Genomic DNA, 19,798 nt, shown 5'->3' on the forward strand with positions numbered 1-19,798 from the left:
GACCGGGACACAGGGACGCAACTACAACGGGGACGCCTGGGGGCACAGGGGGATATATAAATGGCGACGGCGACACAGGGAATGGTCGATTAGCAATCACCATCAACAAAGCTCAAGGGCAATCATTAGAATCTTGAGGTATAGATCTGAATACGGATTGTTTTCCCATGGACCATTATATGTTGCATGTTCTAGAGTCGGTAAACCTGACAATCTATTTATATGCACAGACAATGGGACAGCAAAGAATGTTGTATATTCGCAAGTTTTACGTAGTTAAAAACATATATATATATATATATATATATATATATATATATATATACTAGCTGTTGGGGTGGCGCTTCGCGCCACCCCAACACCTAGTTGGTGGGGGCGCTTCGCGCCCCCCCCAAGCCCCCCCGCGCGCGTAAGTCGTTACGCGCCATAATAGTTACGCGCCATTGTAGTTGTGTCCCTATGTCCCACCTGTGAATATAGATAGATATATATATATATATATATATATATATATATATATATATATATATATATATATATATATATATATATATATATATATATATATATATATATATATATGGTTTTAACTACGTAAAACTTGCGAATATACAACATTCTTTGCTGTCCCATTGTCTTTGCATATAAATAGATTGTCAGGTTTACCGACTCTTGAACATGCAACATATAATGGTCCATGGGAAAACAATCTGTATTCAGATCTATACCTCATGATTCTAATGATTGCCCTTGAGCTTTGTTGATGGTGATTGCTAATCGACCATTCCCTGTCCCGGTGTCCCGGTCGTCATTTACATCCCCCTGTTTCCCCCGGTGTCCCCGTTGTAGTTGTGTCCTTGTGTCCCGGTCGTCATTTATATTCCCTGTGTCCCGGTCGTCATTTGTATCCCGGTGTCCCGGTCTGTATATACATTCGTTTTTTAGTTTTGTTTTTCTCCTTTATTTTTTTCCTTTTTTTTTTCTTTTTTAGCTTATTTAGATTTTTAGATTTTTTAGTTTTTTTATTAGTTTTTAGTTTTTTTTTCTTTTTAGTTTTTTTGTCCCGGTCGTCATTTATATCCCCCTGTTTCCTCCGGTGTCCCCGTTGTAGTTGTGTCCCTGTGTCCCGGTCGTCATTTATATTCCCTGTGTCCCGGTCGTCATTTGTATCCCGGTGTACCGGTCTGTATATACATTCGTTTTTTAGTTTTGTTTTTCTCCTTTATTTTTTTCCTTTTTTTTTCTTTTTTAGTTTATTTAGATTTTTAGATTTTTTAGTTTTTTTATTAGTTTTTAGTTTTTTTTTTCTTTTTAGTTTTTTTGTAGTTTTTACCTTCTTTTTAGTTTTGTTAATTTTTTTTTTTACTTATGTCCTGGTCGTCATTTATACTCCCTGTGTCCCGGTGCTTTGTTGATTATTAGTTTTTAGTTTTTTTGTAGTTTTTGCCTTTTTTTAGTTTTTTCAGTTTTTTTTTTTAGTTTTTTATTGGTTTTTACCTTTATTTTAGCTTATTTTTCAGTTTTTTCCTTTTTTTTAGTTTTTTTTAGTTTTTAGTTTTTTTAGTTTTTTACCTTTTTTTAGTTTTTTTAGTTTTTTTAGTTTTTTAGCTTTTTTATTTTTTTTTATTAGTTTTTAGTTTTTTTTGTAGTTTTTGCCTTTTTTTTAGTTTTTTTAGTTTTTTAGCTTTTTTATTAGTTTTTAGTTTTTTTTGTAGTTTTTGCCTTTTTTTAGTTTTTTTAGTTTTTTAGCTTTTTTATTTTTTTTATTAGTTTTTAGTTTTTTTTGTAGTTTTTGCCTTTTTTTAGTTTTTTCAGTTTTGACGTCACCTGATCCAGTTTTTTCAGGTGACGTCACCTGATCCACGATCCACAGATCCACAGACAACTTATTTTTATATATATAGATAGTTTTTTTTTTACTTATGTCCTGGTCGTCATTTATATTCCCTGTGTCCCGGTGCTTTGTTGATTGCTAATCGAACATTCCTTTTGTCCTGGTCGCTTTCTCTTTGAGTGTCGTCATTTATTTTTTTCTTTTTTAGTTCTTTTTGTTTTTACCTTTTTTAGTTTTTTTTAGTTTTTTAGATGAAAATTTTTTTTAGTTTTTTCCTTTTTTTCTTTTTAGTTTTTTATTGGTTTTTACCTTTATTTTAGCTTATTTTTCAGTTTTTTCCTTTTTTTTATTTTTTTTTTATTTTTTATTTTTTTTAGTTTTTTACCTTTTTTTAGTTTTTTTAGTTTTTTTAGTTTTTTAGCTTTTTTACTTTTTTTATTAGTTTTTAGTTTTTTTTTGTAGTTTTTGCCTTTTTTTAGTTTTTTCAGTTTTTAGCTTTTTTATTTTTTTTATTAGTTTTTAGTTTTTTTTGTAGTTTTTGCCTTTTTTAGTTTTTTCAGTTTTGACGTCACCTGATCCAGTTTTTTCAGGTGACGTCACCTGATCCATCCACAGATCCACAGACAACTTATTTTTATATATATATAGATATATATATATATATATATATATATATATATATATATATATATATATATATATATATATATATATATATATCTATATATATAAAAATAAGTTGTCTGTGGATCTGTGGATCTGTGGATCAGGTGACGTCGGGTTTGTCCGCATATGACGTCTGAATTATTTCACACTAATACAAAATAAGAAAAAAAACTAAAAAAGGTAAAAACTACAAAAAAAACTAAAAAGAAAAAAAAACTAAAAAAGCTAAAAAACTAAAAAAAAAACTAAAAAAAGGTAAAAAACTAAAAACTAAAAAAAACTGAAAAAACTAAAAAAAGGCAAAAACTACAAAAAAAACTAAAAACTAATAAAAAAACTAAAAAATCTAAAAAACTAAAAAAACTAAAAAAACTAAAAAAAGGTAAAAAACTAAAAAAAACTAAAAACTAAAAACTAATAAAAAAAATAAAAAAGCTAAAAAACTAAAAAAACTAAAAAACTAAAAAAAAAAAAAAAAACTTAAAAAAAGGAAAAAACTGAAAAATAGAAGAGAAAAAGAAAACTAATAAAATTAAGAATAAAATAAAAAAAAATAAAAAAGATAAAAACTAAAAAAAAAGTAAAAAGAAAAAACGAAAAAAACTAAAAAAGCTAAAAAAAAAGGTAAAAACCAATAAAAAACTAAAAAGAAAAAAAGGAAAAAAAACTAAAAAAACTAAAAACTAAAAAAAAAACTTAAAAAAAGGAAAAAACTGAAAAATAGAAGAGAAAAAGAAAACTAATAAAATTAAGAATAAAAATAAAAAAAATAAAAAAGATAAAACTAAAAAAAAAGTAAAAAGAAAAAACGAAAAAAACTAAAAAAGCTAAAAAAAAAGGTAAAAACCAATAAAAAACTAAAAAGAAAAAAAGGAAAAAAACTAAAAAAAATTTTCATCTAAAAAACTAAAAAACTAAAAAAGGTAAAAACTAAAAGAATTAAAAAAGAAAAAAAACTAAAAAAAGGAAAAAAACTGAAAAATAAAGGAGAAACAATCTAAATAAATGACGACACTCAAAGAGAAAGCGACCGGGACAAAAGGAATGTTCGATTAGCAATCAACAAAGCACCGGGACACAGGGAGTATAAATGACGACGACCGGGACACAGGGACATAACTACAAAGGGGACGCCGGGGTGCACAGGGGGATATATAAATGAATAAAATTAAGAATAAAATAAAAAAAAATAAAAAAGATAAAAACTAAAAAAAAAAGTAAAAAGAAAAAACGAAAAAAACTAAAAAAGCTAAAAAAAAGGTAAAAACCAAAAATAAACTAAAAAGAAAAAAAGGAAAAAAAAAGTAAAAACTAAAAAAAAAACTTAAAAAAAAAGGAAAAAACTGAAAAATAGAAGAGAAAAAGAAAACTTAAAAAAAAGGAAAAAACTGAAAAATAGAAGAGAAAAAGAAAACTAATAAAATTAAGAATAAAAATAAAAAAAAATAAAAAAGATAAAAACTAAAAAAAAAAGTAAAAAGAAAAAACGAAAAAAACTAAAAAAGCTAAAAAAAAGGTAAAAACCAATAAAAAACTAAAAAGAAAAAAAGGAAAAAAACTAAAAAAAATTTTCATCTAAAAAACTGAAAATAACTAAAAAAGGTAAAAACTAAAAACTAAAAAAGAAAAAAAAGGAAAAAAAGGAAAAAAACTGAAAAATAAAGGAGAAACAATCTAAATAAATGACGACACTCAAAGAGAAAGCGACCGGGACAAAAGGAATGTTCGATTAGCAATCAACAAAGCACCAGGACACAGGGAGTATAAATGACGACGACCGGGACACAGGGACATAACTACAAAGGGGACGCCGGGGTGCACAGGGGGATATATAAATGACGATGGCGACTCAGGGAATGGTCGATTCACAGGTGGGACATAGGGACACAACTACAATGGCGCGTAACTAATATGGCGCGTAACGACTTACGCGCGCGGGGGGCTTGGGGGGCGCGAAGCGCCACCCCAACAGCTAGTATATATATATATATATATATATATATATATATATATATATATATATATATATATATATATATATATATATATATATATATATTCACAGGTGGGACATAGGGACACAACTACAATGGCGCATAACTAATATGGCGTGTAACGACTTACGTGCGCGGGGGGGGCTTGGGGGGGCGCGAAGTGCCCCCACCAACTAGGTGTTGGGGTGGCGCGAAGCGCCACCCCAACAGCTAGTATTTAATTAAAATATAGCTACAATTGATTTTGCAACCAAATCAAGGCTGATTGTGGGGTAAAAAGAAGTTGTTTGACCAATTTCTTGTGTCATGCTCGCATCATTAGTGATCAAAAATGTATAATGTCTATTATATAACCGATAAGTACCAAAAAATTGTTTTCTTAACACGTTTCCACCTCAATAGCTCCAATTCTAGTTTTATAATTGCAACTGCTTTCCCTTTCCTATTAGGAAACTCTTCCACTTCGGTAAATTTATACTTATTGATATAATTTAGCAAGGAAGAAAGTGAATACATCACTTGATGCCTTTTTATACTCTTTCCAAATTCAATAATCATTCATGGGGCAAATTCCATTTTTAGCCCTTAAAGGGGCTAAAAATGCCTTAATATTGTCACGGGCTCTACAGAGCCCGCGACACAACGCTAAATCTCTCAGAGGGGTTATTAGTTCTACAATATCCGATTGGTTCTACACAAGGTTGCCATCTCTAGTGATGTATCACTATTTAGTGATTTTTATATTGCCTGAATAAAAAAAATCACTAAATCAGCACATAATTCACTAGATTATTGAAGAAAATCACTAAAATCTAGTAGATTTTTTCACTGGGGGGCGAACCTGGTTCTACAGTTCTATCTTAAAGTCTCATTTCAGATCCATTTGGGTGGCGGCAACAGGGTACTACCACGGTATTACGGCTCTTGTGCAGGAATACAGTATCTGATTTAAGAGCTGCCCCCATGATAAAAAATACACCTTTAATACCTAATTTATATATCCTTTCGGTAGCTTCACTTTCAAAGATGAAGCAGGGATATATATAGGTAACCCTCGGATAGATAATTGACACCTTCTTCGTTTTAAATGCATTGAAATTCATCAGACCACTTTGGATCTGCTAATAGGGTATTTGTATGTTTTGATGTGTACGGATACCTGCATTGCCTGCGGTATTGCCAACAAAATGGTAAATATAATTCAAAAAAGTGTCCCTTTTATGACAGATACACACTGGCAGATCTAGGGGGCCAGGGACTCCCCCCGAGATTTTTCTAGCCCTCTCTTTCCCTGTTTTTTTTTTATTTTTCCCTCTTCTTTAAAAATAAATTTGTCAATTTGGTCAATTATTGGCGTTTTTGTAACATAGACCCCCCACGATTTCGCTCATTGGTGCCCTTGTCACACTGCAAGACGAATTTAAATACTATTAGTTACATCGAACTACATTAATTCCTTAAATATATATTTGAAACGTGCCAATGCATAAGATTTACTTTCTGTTTTGACAACTTTATTTTTTGTCAAATTCTTTGCAACGAATTCATTTAGTAAAGTATAATGAAGTGATAAGAATGGCACCAACTAGGGGGGGGGGTTGCTTACCTATATTTTTACCCTCCCCCCTTAGATTTCAAAACAACATCCCTTTCCAGCATTTGTATTTCAAAACACACTTGAATAGTAAAAAATCTATCTCTCCCCTTTCCCACTAGATTTTGAAAAATGAATTTTGCCCCGTTACCGGCGTGATTTTTTGTGAAGTGATGCCATTGAGTGACATTAACTGTCCATAAAACCTCCAATTATGTCATATAAAATCATTATAAAACCTCCAAATATAAAAAACCATTATTATAAATTCACCATTATTATGTTATTATAAAAAACCTCCAACAAATGTCAATTTTAATATTTAGTTACAGAATATTATATTAGTTAGAACAGAGACAATTCGACAGCTGTCACAGTTTTAAGCTGGGAGATTAACACCAGAGATACACCAGGTATCACCAGGTATACACCAGGTATAAGCTGGGAGATACACCAGGAGTCTAAAGAGCTCAGTTACTCCAACTAAAACGGTGTTATGTTAAAAACATAATTTTTATACAAAACTACAAAAAATGTGTTTTGGGTTTTTTTTTATCGTTAAAAGGACTAGTTGCTAATATCAGGGAGGTTTTTTTGGCCTCTAGCTTTTACAGAAGAATTTGGTATTAGAAGTTCCATTTCTGCACGTGAGAACAGAAGAATATAACATACTTCATATGCATAAAAAAGCAAAAGCATCTGAATATCCCCAGAACCAAAAAGGATAGGAGAAAATCTTAAAAAAAAACTTTTTCCCATGCTGGTTAATGTGTTCTACCTAGCGCAGGTAGGGATCTCCTGATTATCTGCCTTCGGCCGGGAGTGCAATGCGTGGTTGGGGGCAAATCATCCGACCCTTCCCGTGTTTTCCCCCCAGATTTCTCCAGGTACCCTTTGGGAGTTGGGTCGACTATCAGATGAGCTTAAAGAGTCACACCATTGACCCATGTTCCAAACTAAATAACCAGCAATACTAGGACTCGAACCCTCGTCCTCACCGACAAAGGATCCCACGCTCAGCGCGCTAACCACTCAGCTAGGACGTTTCGAAAGTGATGAGAAAAAGATGCAATTAATTTATAAGATCTTCCTCAGCTCCAGACCAGTACATCTAAGGTATTATAAAAAATAAGTCACATAACGTCTTCGGAATTAGTGCACCCAAGCTATTTTACGAACAATAATACTATAAAACAAACACACTAACCCGTTTGACTTTGTTTGTAAACGGGCTTTTCAGTTTGTACCATAATTGTCATAGATCTTTGGGAAAATTCCAGGACAGTTTCATTCTGGAAAACAGTTCCACCAAGCGTTCGATCAGTATTACCTTCCACACGTAAACGGTAGGAACCAGGGGCGCTCGTAGGGGGTACCTAAAAGAAAAGATACATGTTTGACAACTCTGACACAGATTTAGGCGATGATAAGCAAAACTAAATTTTTTAACCTTCATAGCAAAAGAAAAAACGAAAGCCTTGGCGTCAATTCGGGGGGGGGGGGGGGGCTCGTCAAGATTTTGAAATTTTTTTCAAAAAAAATTCAAGATTTGTGAAATGATTTCATTAGGAATGGCTTTTATTGTACATTCATTGAAAAATAACATAGCTGCCTTCCCTGGATTTTGAAAAATGAACTTCTGCCACCGCCCCTCCCAAAAAATTTCCAGGGATTAACGTCACTGATAGAAAATAGATTGAAAAAATATGCTACGTCTTCTTTCCTTCAAAAGAAACATCTTAATCTTAGTTTTAACCTGAATCGATAAAAGCAAAATTCTTATATATATATATATATATATATATATATATATATATATATATATATATATATATATATATATATATATATATATATATATATATATATATATATATATATATATATATATATATATATATATATATATATATATATATACAAGTTGATCCGGCCGTGTGGTAGTTTGAAACTTGGAAAATAAGAAAAACAAATTCGTGGAATTTGACAACGCTTTCGTAAATCCAAGAGCTCATATGGCACTTATGACGAGGTCGGAAGAGCCAAGAGCTCATATGGTACTTGTGACCGGGTCGGAACCTAAAATTAGACTCTGTACTAGTTATCAATTTTGCGGTTTTTTGTTTATTGGCAATTATTAAAAAGATAAACTTGTTCCTGTTCCTGTAGTATCTTCTTGTTCAGTATTGTAACGTTTGTCCCACCAAGTTTCATCCCGATCTCTCCACTCTGAGCGTTTCCCAAGATCTCCGGTTTTCTCCTCCAATTCCCTCCAATGTCAACGGATCCGGTCGGGATATAAAATTAGAGTTCGAGATACGAGTTCCTTCTCAGTATCAAATTTCATTAAGATCCGATAACCCGTTGGTAAGTTAAAAATACCTCATTTTTTCTAATTTTTTCGAATTAACCATCCTTCCACCACCCCCCCCCCCCAGATAGTCTTATCGAGGAAGCGACTATTTCTAATTTAATATGGTCCGGTCCCTGATACGTCATCCAACTTTCAGCGATCGCTATATTGATCGCGTATGTAGTTTCGGATCTTCTTCATGTAAAAATTGGGTTGTCTGGGATTCGAATCCGAAAGCTCTCGCACCCCAAACAAGAATCATGCCCCTAGACTAGCAAACCACACGTAAGAAGAACAATCATACATTTTATGGGCAAATAAAATTCTTTTCAATTATCTCGTTCGCTCGCTCCCTTCAGATAGTCGAATCGGGGAAGCGACAATTTCGAGTTTAATCTGGTCTAGTCCCTAATACGCCTGCCAACTTTAATCGTCCTAGCTTATCTGGAAGTGCTCGAACTAGCAAAACCGGGACCAACAGACGGGCAGAAATTGCGATCGCTGTATGTCACTTGGTAAATACCAAGTACCATAAAAACTTAAACAATAAGAATTTTTTGGTTCCCAAAGCCTAACTATCCTTTCAAAGGAAAGCTAAAACTTCTTAAACTTTTTGGTGCCATATGTTTTTAGCTTAATTTTGATGTTTTTGCCTATATTTTTCTTCTTCTTTTTTTTTTAATTTGGCGCCTGCTGCTGCCAAAAACTGCAGATGTTCACATGGAAGTCTTTTTCAACAAAAATGGATTTCTGTTTTTTTTTCTAAGTTTTTAAAATACTTATGGTGTGTAAATTTCTCTTTTTTTTCTTTCCTCACCCTTTTTCAACGAAACTAAAAAAAACTCAAATAATATTCTTAAATTTGAAAAACCATATTTTCCAAGGGGGTATTTTCCAGGGGAGGCGGGGGTGCCTAAAGACCTTTCAGGTTAGTATCTCAAAATAGGCAGAAGGAGGCAGAGCACTTGGGAGGGTTTAAAGGGGGAGGCTTTGAACATATTGGGATAGAGGGAGAGTGTGTGTAGCTGTGTTGCCATCAGGTGTCTTGGTGCTGCAGTGAGTTGTTAGAAGCAGTAGTCAGTGAAGTAATATGCAATTCAAAGGATATAGAAATAAGAACAAACAAGCATATGAGATGTCCCATCCGATTTTAATTTAGGACAGCTTACCATTATTTTACCCAGTCTTCAAACCCCTCCCCCTTCATAATAATTTTTATCATAATTTCTTAGACTCCTTTACGTAATGCATCTGTTTTCTTTTACGTTTAGCTAACTCCCTCCTCCTAAACCAACTTTCCAAGTATGTACCAGTGAAATGCATCTTAATGTGTCTGAGAGCTTCAAGTTCCAATGTTGTGTTAACAAAACTTAACAATATGTTAAAAAAGGTAATATATTTCTTATAGTCAGAAATGACCCCCCCCCCCCCTTGCACCAATATTCTTAAGGTATTTTCTTGCCAACTCAGTCCTAAATAATACTTTCTTTTCACTAGCCTGAAGACAAAAAAAAAACAAATTGATATTAAATAAGAACGCAGTTCAATTAAAATAGATCTAAAGCAGGAAACAGCATTAAAAAAGACTACCTTGATGATGAGCGATTCAGGGACTCCAGGTCTCACTTCTTGAGTTGCTGAACCAATGTCAACACCATTACGCAGCAAGGATGCCCTCACTGATAATGGATAAGGGTATGAGATCAATGAGACTCCAATTCGGTACAGTTGGTTTGGCCTCACAACATTACTTGCAATTATAAAATATGTCCTGGAAGAGAACAAAATTTACCAGGTTTTAAAATCAAGATAAACATCTATAGCTTATTTTTATCTTAAATCACACTTGACAGTAATAGAACATTATGGAGTCATAGGGAAGGGCCAGGGCTATGTTCAGCATTTTTTTCAGGGAGGGTTATTTTTCTTTTCTTTATTTTTTGGGGGAAGGGGTAAAAAAAACTCTTAGAAACACACCAAAAATTTGTTTATAATCATTTTTGTTAGTTTTTACGAGTCAGACAAACATTTAGGGGGGAGAGTCACCCCCCTTCCTCTAAAGTTTAAGCCAGCTTTCACAGAAACTATCTGTCTTGTCTTAACTCTAATTAGCCAATCTTATCGTCTTTATTCACCTCTACCAAGCTGATAATTCAAAAATCACTGGAAACATGGGTACTGGAACACAAAAATATAAAACACCCTGGGTAGATCCTTGGGAAGGGCAAATATGATGGACGCCAGTCAGTGATGAAGGTGGTTGTTATATACAGAGTTTCGTGGAGTTGACTCTACACAGAGTACTTAGTTTTGTGGAGAAGACTCTATACACAGCATTTAGATTCTTGAGTAGACTCCATGAGTCTATGGAGTAGTGATGTTTACCAAAGCTCCTCCAAGGTTGATATAGACATTATAGTAACCTTTCCAAGATAACACCTAAGCATTATTTTATGCTCCCCAGATCTCTTGATTTTTCAGGAGAGTGCTAAGCATCACAAATAATGAAGGAGATGGTCTTTACCTATAATGACCATTTGACTTTTGTCTCACCCTTTGTTTCCTTTTGGCAACCAAGAGCCTATTCAGCAGCCTCTTGTGTCAGGAGTTTAAGCTTGGACCATTGGTTTTTGACATCAGTGTAGTCAGTAAGGGCCTCAAACGGGCTGCTAAGCTGTAGCTAGAAATCAGCCTTAATCTGTGGACTCACTAGTTTTGATAAATCAAACTAATGGGTTCAGTCTTTGACTGAATTTACAGATGAGAAGAAAGTGATTGAAGCTATTTGTTGAGCCTGTATCTACATCTCTGTAGACTCTTGCATGTAGACATGAGCTCCTCCAATGTCTCCTGACAAGGAAGTGGTCAATCCAGGCTTTGGTCTGTTGCTAGACCTCCAGATCACAAGGTGGTGCTTCTTGTGCTCGAACTGGGTGTTAACCAGACATAGGTTATTGTATTTCCCAAGCTGTAGCAACCTCTTGCTGTTCAAGCATCTATCTCCAACGGCATGGCAGCTGATCACTCCTTTGGTGTTTGAATCTGGTAGGAACATAGACAGACAACATAGTCACTTTACTAATCCAGTCTTTCAATTTCACAGAGGAGATTCTTTCTGACACTGGTTGCCAAGAGATGACAGATGATGCAGTAATTGGGTCAAGGAAGAATCCAGCTCTGGAGAGACAGCTTCTATCAGCCAGTAAAAAGTTGTAAAATTTAAATGTTTCCAAATCCCTGAGGTGAATTGATTTTGTCAGTATATCATTCAATCTAGTCTTAGGAAGCCAACATAAATTGAGACCATATTTTTCATTTCATTAGCAAGGAGTATCAGAGTTGACTCTACCTTACAACTTCTTACATTCCAAGAGCCAGCTTTAAGTTTCTTGGTGGGGATAATTACTTGACTTCTCAAATCTGGCATCATCTGAACCTGATCTGCGTTGACTACTGCAGACGCCATAGTGTTGATTTTATATCTGAATCTTCTATATCCATTGGTATTTCATTGGAATTTTCTTGATAAGCAGCTCCCCAAACTTCTAGTGCACCAACACTTTAGCTGTTCTTCTGGTTGGGCTAGGCAACCAGCAGAACATTTCTCAGAAATAAGGTGCAACTTAGGGCTCTCCTCTAGCTTTACTAGGGACAGAAGCATGAATCATAGCTATGAGGTCCCAACCATAGCTTGGAGCACTTGAGCTTATCAGGGCTGGTTTCCCCCTAGGTGGAATAATGGTTGGAGTGGCCTGATTGGTTCAGACTCTCTGAACCAAATTGAACTCTATATGGTTCAGAAATGGCAAATCAAATACATGTTTTGTAGTTTCTAGCTGAGAAGTAATTACAACACATTACAAAACTCCTCTTAGTGACATAAGTAGTAAAGTGTATCTGCTACTTTATGGTGTTCCCCAAGGCTTGGTCTTTGAGCTTTTGTTGTTTTTGACAAAATTTTATGCATAATTCTCCTCACAAGAAGCTACAACAAGTGTATTTGTTGATAATCTGGCATTAACATTTTCAGAGAGATTCTTTTTCAATCTCCAGGAACAGCAAATAGAACAATGGCCAATCTGAGAGTATTCCATCATCAAGTTTTCTATCCCAGATAAATCAAGCTACATGATTTTTTCCAGAATTAATTAAATTACAAATAATATTTCTAGGCTTATCCTTGATGGTTTGCAAGGTCTTGAATGCAAGTACCTTGGTTTTAAGGAATTTGAGCTTTTAGGAGTAATCTGAAACCCTATCTATTAAATCAGCCACACAAGCAAAAATACTGAGGACATTGAAACATTTCCTGCCAATTTCTACTTAGAAGAGTATTTATTATGCTTTATGTCATTTGTATTTACCATATGGTTGTGAAATCTATTATAATAACTTTGAGTTACTGAAGAGGATAAGTTACCCAAAATAAAGTATGCATTTATAAGGAAACTTTTTGAGTTTTGATGATATCAAGAGTTATATGAATTATTATTTGCTTTATTTGTTAAAAGGATGCAAGACCCTTAGATTCAGGAAGTGTTATGTAAATAATTTGTTTTCCCAGATTATGGTACATATGGTGTAAACCTACTAAGTAGTGAGATCTGCAAATTAACAAGAGGCAAACCTGGAGGAGCATAGGAATGGAGCAGTCTCCTGGAGAAGATCAGGGAGTCCAATAGGCAGCTACTTTTCAAAAAATAAGTTTTTAAATTGTTTGTTGAAAAACTAGTTAATTCCAATTGAATGCCAGGTGCTCTGTCTCTTGGTGTGTTAGTTGGGTTTAAATTATTTGTCTTTCAGTAATTATTGTCCTTGATCAAATATTTATGGATTGACGATTTTTGTTCAGTGGATGATGAAGGATGAGATAAAGGTAGTTTGCCATTTCTAAACAAGACACAGTTGTTTCCTAGATCAGATATTCATGGATTGACGATTTTTTTCAGTGGATGATAAATGATGAGATAAAGGTAGTTTGCTGTTTCTAAACAAGACACAGTTGTTTCCTTCTAGAAAATATGAGAGTCTTCAAAGATTATGAGGTCCTTTTATCATGTCTCCAATAGACTGCCAACCACATCTAGTGAAGCACTCCCCAGTGATGTTGCTATGCCAACTGCAAGTCCTGCAGGACATTAACACTTCTCCTTTAACATAGACCCCAATAAGGATGTCACAAGTTTTATCTCTAAATGGGGAGGAAAGGTTGGTGCATGATTTGTCCAAAGAGATTATCAATACAAACCCTTCCAAAAAGCTCAACATAAAAACTAACAGGAAAAAATATGGAGAAGTCAGAAGTGTTCACAGACATCTCTCTGAAAGAGGGCACTTCTGCTGAGATAAAAGCTACAACTAACAAGAAACACCTAGTCTTGGGAAGGAAGAAAGCTAGAGAAACAAAGATTAAAAAGCAACAGGTATGTGTCTTGCAACAAGAGTTGCAATTGGAGTGACAATTCTGAAATAGGTCAGTCTGTATACAACAACAGTTTACTCTAGTATGGACATTGAAGACAAGTTGCCTATCAGCAACTTCCAATTTAACACTGAGAATGACAAGCTTGTGATTCCATTATGGTTGAGCTTAAGAGAAAAAAGGGAATCCTACTCACTATTACCAATGAAGTAGCAACTAAAGAACTTGAGATCCACTTTCTGAAGAAGAATGGAGTTAGGGATTTTGTGCTAATTGACAAGATAGCTAGTGTCTAAAAGACTAAAGTTGAAATGAAACTGCCACCACCAACAGTTGCAGGTTGAACATCAAGATTAGCAGAATGGCTTACTTTTGGTGTTGATCTGTCAATTTATAATTTGAAGCATTGATCTGTCAATTTATAATTGAAGTGAATGCTCTTTTAGATTTTTTAAAGCTTACTGAAGCTGATTGTGTAATTTTTTTATATTGATCATATCATTTTATGCTTTCTTAGCCAAAAACAAGTTTCAATATTTTTCTGGCCACTTTTCTGTATGTTTTGGCAGGTGGCATAAACATAAACCAAATGTCTTCCAGGATAGCATTCAATAAGTTACCTTTGCTTTGGCATACTCAGCAACTTTCTTTTGGTTGAATCAACGCATACAGAAATATAAAAAAAACTGCCAATCATGGGCCAGTCATCCCTAGCTGTGTTTCAGATAAAATCAAATCACCTTAATCCATTTGAGAGTTTTAAGGTCATCTGGACCTGTAGTGCTCTGGAATTGATGACTCCCAGTCAAACCTCCACTGCTTCTTCTCCTACTCTTTGTCAAGTTGGTGTCTGAAAGACTGGATGGAGGAAGTGCTGACAGTAGAGCCATTCAATCCATTCCAGTAGTTTATTACTCTTCCTGAAAAGCATATTTGATAGGATTTTTGATCTGGAGCTTAATTGTGGTAGCTTCTTTGAGTGTCCTCTTGTGAGATGGTGGCTGGCACTGTGGCTGCCCTTGAAGATGGTAGTTTTCTTTTTGGAGTTTGTAAATCAGCATCATATCAATATGCAGCTGTCTGTAGATGAGGGTAGGTAGCTTGAAGTGGTCCTCATATGAGGCTGATTTTAGGCTTTTCATGCATTTTGTTCCTCACCCCTGAGCATTTTTGATGAGCCTTACATATTGCTGGCAAGAAGGACCAGCCAGACACAAGCCAAAATCAAGATGGGTCTAACAAGAGCCATAAAAAGTTATATGAATATTGTTGCCACTCAGTTACTGATGGTCCTTTTTAATAGGCCAAGGATAGAATTTGCATGAGGGACAACATGCTGGATGTGGCAGTGGAGCCTCAACCTGTTGCCAATGATGACACCAAGGTCCCTTTTTTCCTCTATTCACTATATTGTCCTTTATTTTAGTGACTGGACTTGAAATTGAGTAGGCTGCCACTTGGTTATTAGTTAATTGCTTAGTTTCACCACAAGCTGTCTAAAGAGGAAACTATGCTGCAAAGCCATAGTATAGCAGTAAAGTAAAGCAGTATACCATAGTAAAGCCAAAGTTTCCATACTATAGCACTTAGAAATGCTAATTCTAGAAGTGCATCCATTTCTGGTTGGCCCTCCTCCTCCATAAGGCAAACTAAAAATGTGTAAAGTGGCCAGGGTTTTGAAGCCAAGTAAAAGTTGGGGTTGTACAATACAAATGAAACTATATTTTAAATACTAATTCCAATTAGCACTGGTAATTTCTGTATAGTAGGAAATCAAAAGACAATTAAAAAACTCATGCATCCATTAATGTTAGTATCCAAGATTGTTCACTTTCATCTTCATCTGATTTTGCTTACAGGTAACATTACTTGTGGTAGAGGAGGTAACATCCCAGGTGGTAGAGACCTGGGAGTCCTGTTGGATGACAGCTTAAAATTCCACAAGCACACTGCCAAAGCAGTTTCAAAAGCAAATGCAAATTTGGGACTCCTGAAAAGAACTGTCAGTAGTCGATCCTCCACAGTTCTTCTGAAATTATATAAAGCTCTGGTCAGGCCAATCCTAGATTTTGGAACATGTCCTGCTGGTCCTTTTTACAAGAGTGACATCCAGCTTGTTGAGGGTTTACAGAGGAGAGCCACCAAATGCATTGATGGTTTATGCAGTCAGTCCTACTGCAGAAGATTACAATCTGTTAACCTCCCAACACTTGTTTTTCAGCATAGGCATAATGACATGCTGCTCACCTATGGGTACCTCCAGCAAGCAGATCAGAAGCTGCTCACTTTCTTTCCCCACCAAAATCAAACACAAGGACTTTCCAAAAAGCTGTTCAAATCCAGTGTTAACACCAAAGTCTGACTAGATTTTTTCAGCCAGTGAGTGGTGAATGATTGGAACCAACTAAGCCAAGAGACAGTCTTGGCAACCTTGCCCAAGGAATTCAAAAAGAGGCTCAACAAGGAATGGGAGGCCAAACCATAGAGATGCCAGTGGGAAAACCCCTCCCAGTCCTCACTACCATAACAGTTGTGGAAGACAATAGAGAGTTAGCTTGGAGGATGATATGGCTTGTCATACCCAACCGTCTCACACACTCCATCTGAAGTTGCTGTTGGGCGGTGGTGCCAACTCTAAATTACTGGAGAATGATCCTTGAACCATACCTACCATGTGATCACTGTTACCAAGTGGGCTTAAATTGCATCTCCCCAGCACTCTCTAGTCCTTATGGTTTGTTGCTTGATCTTAGCACAGTGACCAGATCTATTGCCATCATCAACTATGGAGCATCACAGTTCTTGCAACTAATTTGCTCTGAAGTGCAAATTAAGGTAATTACCTATAGAGCAAAGCATATTAGTCCATGAGCCCTGCAGGCAGCAGGGCAAGGTCTGTATTGTATAATTATTGAATAGATATACAATACAGACCTCACCCTGCTGCCCACAGGGCTCATGGACTAATCCTATTTGCTTGATGGGTAATGTTACCTGTAAGCAAGCCTACTTTATGCATTTTTAATTTGCCCCATGGAGGAGGAGGGTCAACAAGAAATGGATGCACTTCTAGAATTAGCATTTCCAAGTACTATAGTATGGGAACTATGCTGCATAGGCTAGTTTCCAGTTTAGACAGCTTGTGATGAAAGTAAACAATTACTGGTTATTAGGTCCAAGGTGAAAAAACCAGCATTTGCTTGTATTGTATTGGACAAGCCAGTCCTGAGCCTAATTCAAATAAAATTAGCCTACATTATCAAAAGGACTTCAAAACATGGACAAAATCAGGAAAAAATGAAGAAATATGATTAATTGATACTATTGAATAATGATACTAATATGTTACTCCTTTATACAGCCCATGGCTATATAAGACCATTAGAGGGACTGTCTGGGAACAACTAGTCAAAAGCTCAACCAAAACCATGAAAATGAACATAAAGTATAGCAGAACAGTATACAAATTGTGTATTAACTACAACTATTCAGTAGTTTATTAAGTAAGAATTGTTTTCTTAATATTTCCTTCTCAAAAGCCCCTAAACTAAAACCTTTATCAACATGTATTCAAACTTTTGGTTACTAGTTTATAGACAGTTTTACATTCTGGGGCCTATGAAAGGGCATATAAAAGGCTACAAAAGGCATCAAGTGATGCATTCACTTTCATCATATCTAAATTAGGCCTATGTTGAAAACTGCACATAGCCTAGGCCTATTCCTTTTTGCAACATAACCCACTGGTTGTTAAACACAAAGGGGAGGACAAATCCTATTTATTTGTAAAAGGAGGGAGGCCAGAAGTTAAAAAAAAGATGAATTGTTAATCATGTACCAGATAGCCTAGGTGCCCTTAGCTAGGCCTACATAGAGTACAGAAGTTTATTGACTTTGTGGTTGTGAAGTTAGGCTCTATTTGTGCTCATTTTCATCAATATTAGGCTAGGTTGAAAATACCAAAATGAAAATAATTTGAAGGAAACATAAGATAACTAGGCCATCATTGACCCAAAACTTCTAGGTCTAGGCCTGCAGAATTTTAGAGTTTGAGTCACTTACGCCTCTCCAAAGACAATACTGTTGCTCTCAGTAGGAAATCCAAAGTCTTTGAACTGTGCAGATGCAAAACAAATGAAAAGGGTAAATGACAAACACTCAAATAGAAACTTCATATTGGAAACTTATCACTCAAAGGCACTAAACATGGATTGTAGGCTAATTGAGAAAGGCCTTATTCACTGGCCTGTTTTCTTCAGTACGCCTGTTTGTGCTCTGGAAGACACTGGAAAAAGGGCACTGAAATACTTCTTTTCATTGAGAATCATTAGACAAATTTACGTTATCCAGTTTCTATTCCTTCACTACTAGTCAAATTGAAATTCTAAAATCTGCGCATATTCTTCCGATAGCAGAGTATCCAAGAGCGTTGTTCAGGATAAGTTTATTTGATATATAACCAAATGATATGGTCGACAGAGCTAAGCTTTTTTGGGGGGGGAGAGGGGTTAATAAGATTCTATTTTTATTTACAATGAGACAGACAATGTAGAAAGTAGATAAGACAATTAAAGAGGGAAAAACTGTTTCAGAATCAACGTCTTTCCCTAAGCTTTCAGTTCTGATTCTCCTTCCCTTTTATCTTTAAAACACTAAATGAATAAGATTAAGTCAAAATTTTAATCTTCAATAGTTAAAAAAAGAAACAAATTTGTCAACCTTACTAAACAGTCACTAATTATTTAGTTTACGAAACGAGAGAATTGAGTACTAAATATTCAACTTAGGTTGTAAAGATTATTCTTGCCAAAACCTGGCCCATGCATTTTGCATAAAAATTTGAAACCAACGCTAAGTTTTGCCTGAAGAAACCTGTTTAAATGAGTGATTAATCTTATTAAAACTACTCTGAAGGTACATCATATATAAGATGTCTGATTGCACTACTGAAATTGTTGTGTGAAGACTTTGGGTATTTTCCAAATATAAGCCAGATTCTTGAAACAAAGATTGAAAAATGACAGTGGAATAAAAAAAAGCCTATTAAATTAGTGATTGATGAACTGTAGCTTGTAGTTGAACAAAATTTATAAGCCCGACTCACAACTGGGTAGAATCAACGGGCTTGTTTTTGATCTTAGCTGTTGACGTCATGATTTTGATTTTTCAACTGAAAGTAAGGAGCAACGCTAAAACTTAAAACAAGCAAAAATTAACACTAATATAAGGGAGTTCGTCCCCTCGTCAATGCTTCACTCCTTACGCTAAATTTTGAATTTTGTTCCAATTCTCTAACAAATACCCCTGAAGTACAAAGGGATTAATTAGAACAAATAGCTCTTTTGAAGTACTAAAAAAAAATTTTGGGCTTGAAACTTTTGATGGGTAAGACTAAACTTGATGAAACTTATGTATTTGAATTCAGTTTAGAAATTAAATTCTTTTGATGTATCTATAGGTATCAAAATTCCGTTTTCTAAAGTTTCGGTTACTATTGAGCCAGGTCACTCCTTACTTACAGTTCGTTACCACGAACTGTTGTATTATGAACTCACAAATTTATAAAATCTGAATGCTATTCCAGTCAGTGGAATGTTAATTTAATAATCTTGGCTATCAACAGAACATCAAAATCACTTTCCAGAGTGTAATTTTGAAACTTAGTTTTTGTATGAAAAAGACCTTAGGGTAGGTTCAATCTTAAACTCAAATTCAAATTTGTGAATAGATCCAAGGTTTTGCTGGAAATAGCCACGCTGTCGCTATTTGTGCTTTGTCAACTAAGTAGCAGAGTAAAGAGTAAAGAAATGTATTCAAAATACGACACCCACATACCCGCAAAGTAAAGTATATTTCCACCGAATCAGAGAAGGCATCAACAGCTAGAATTTTTGAGGTGCAGCTAACAAATATTCCAAACTAGCTAGTCATTTTT

General features: G+C 34.8%; 1 protein-coding gene across 1 annotated transcript in view; it reads right to left on the minus strand.

Moving 5' to 3' along the window:
- Window positions 1-18,256, minus strand: part of LOC136033637 (CD109 antigen-like) — a 205,519-nt gene extending 187,263 nt beyond the window's left edge. The window contains exons 1-3 of the mRNA XM_065714447.1: window positions 17,926-18,256; window positions 10,032-10,212; window positions 7,296-7,464 (exon numbers count right to left, since the gene is read on the minus strand). Of these exons, the coding sequence (XP_065570519.1) occupies window positions 7,296-7,464; window positions 10,032-10,212; window positions 17,926-18,038 (463 nt within the window). The 5' untranslated portion in view covers window positions 18,039-18,256. The remainder of the gene's footprint in view (window positions 1-7,295; window positions 7,465-10,031; window positions 10,213-17,925) is intronic.
- Window positions 18,257-19,798: the final 1,542 nt, after the last annotated feature.

The sequence above is a fragment of the Artemia franciscana genome, chromosome 12 (assembly GCF_032884065.1).
Source record: "Artemia franciscana chromosome 12, ASM3288406v1, whole genome shotgun sequence".
Lineage (NCBI taxonomy): Eukaryota > Metazoa > Arthropoda > Branchiopoda > Anostraca > Artemiidae > Artemia > Artemia franciscana.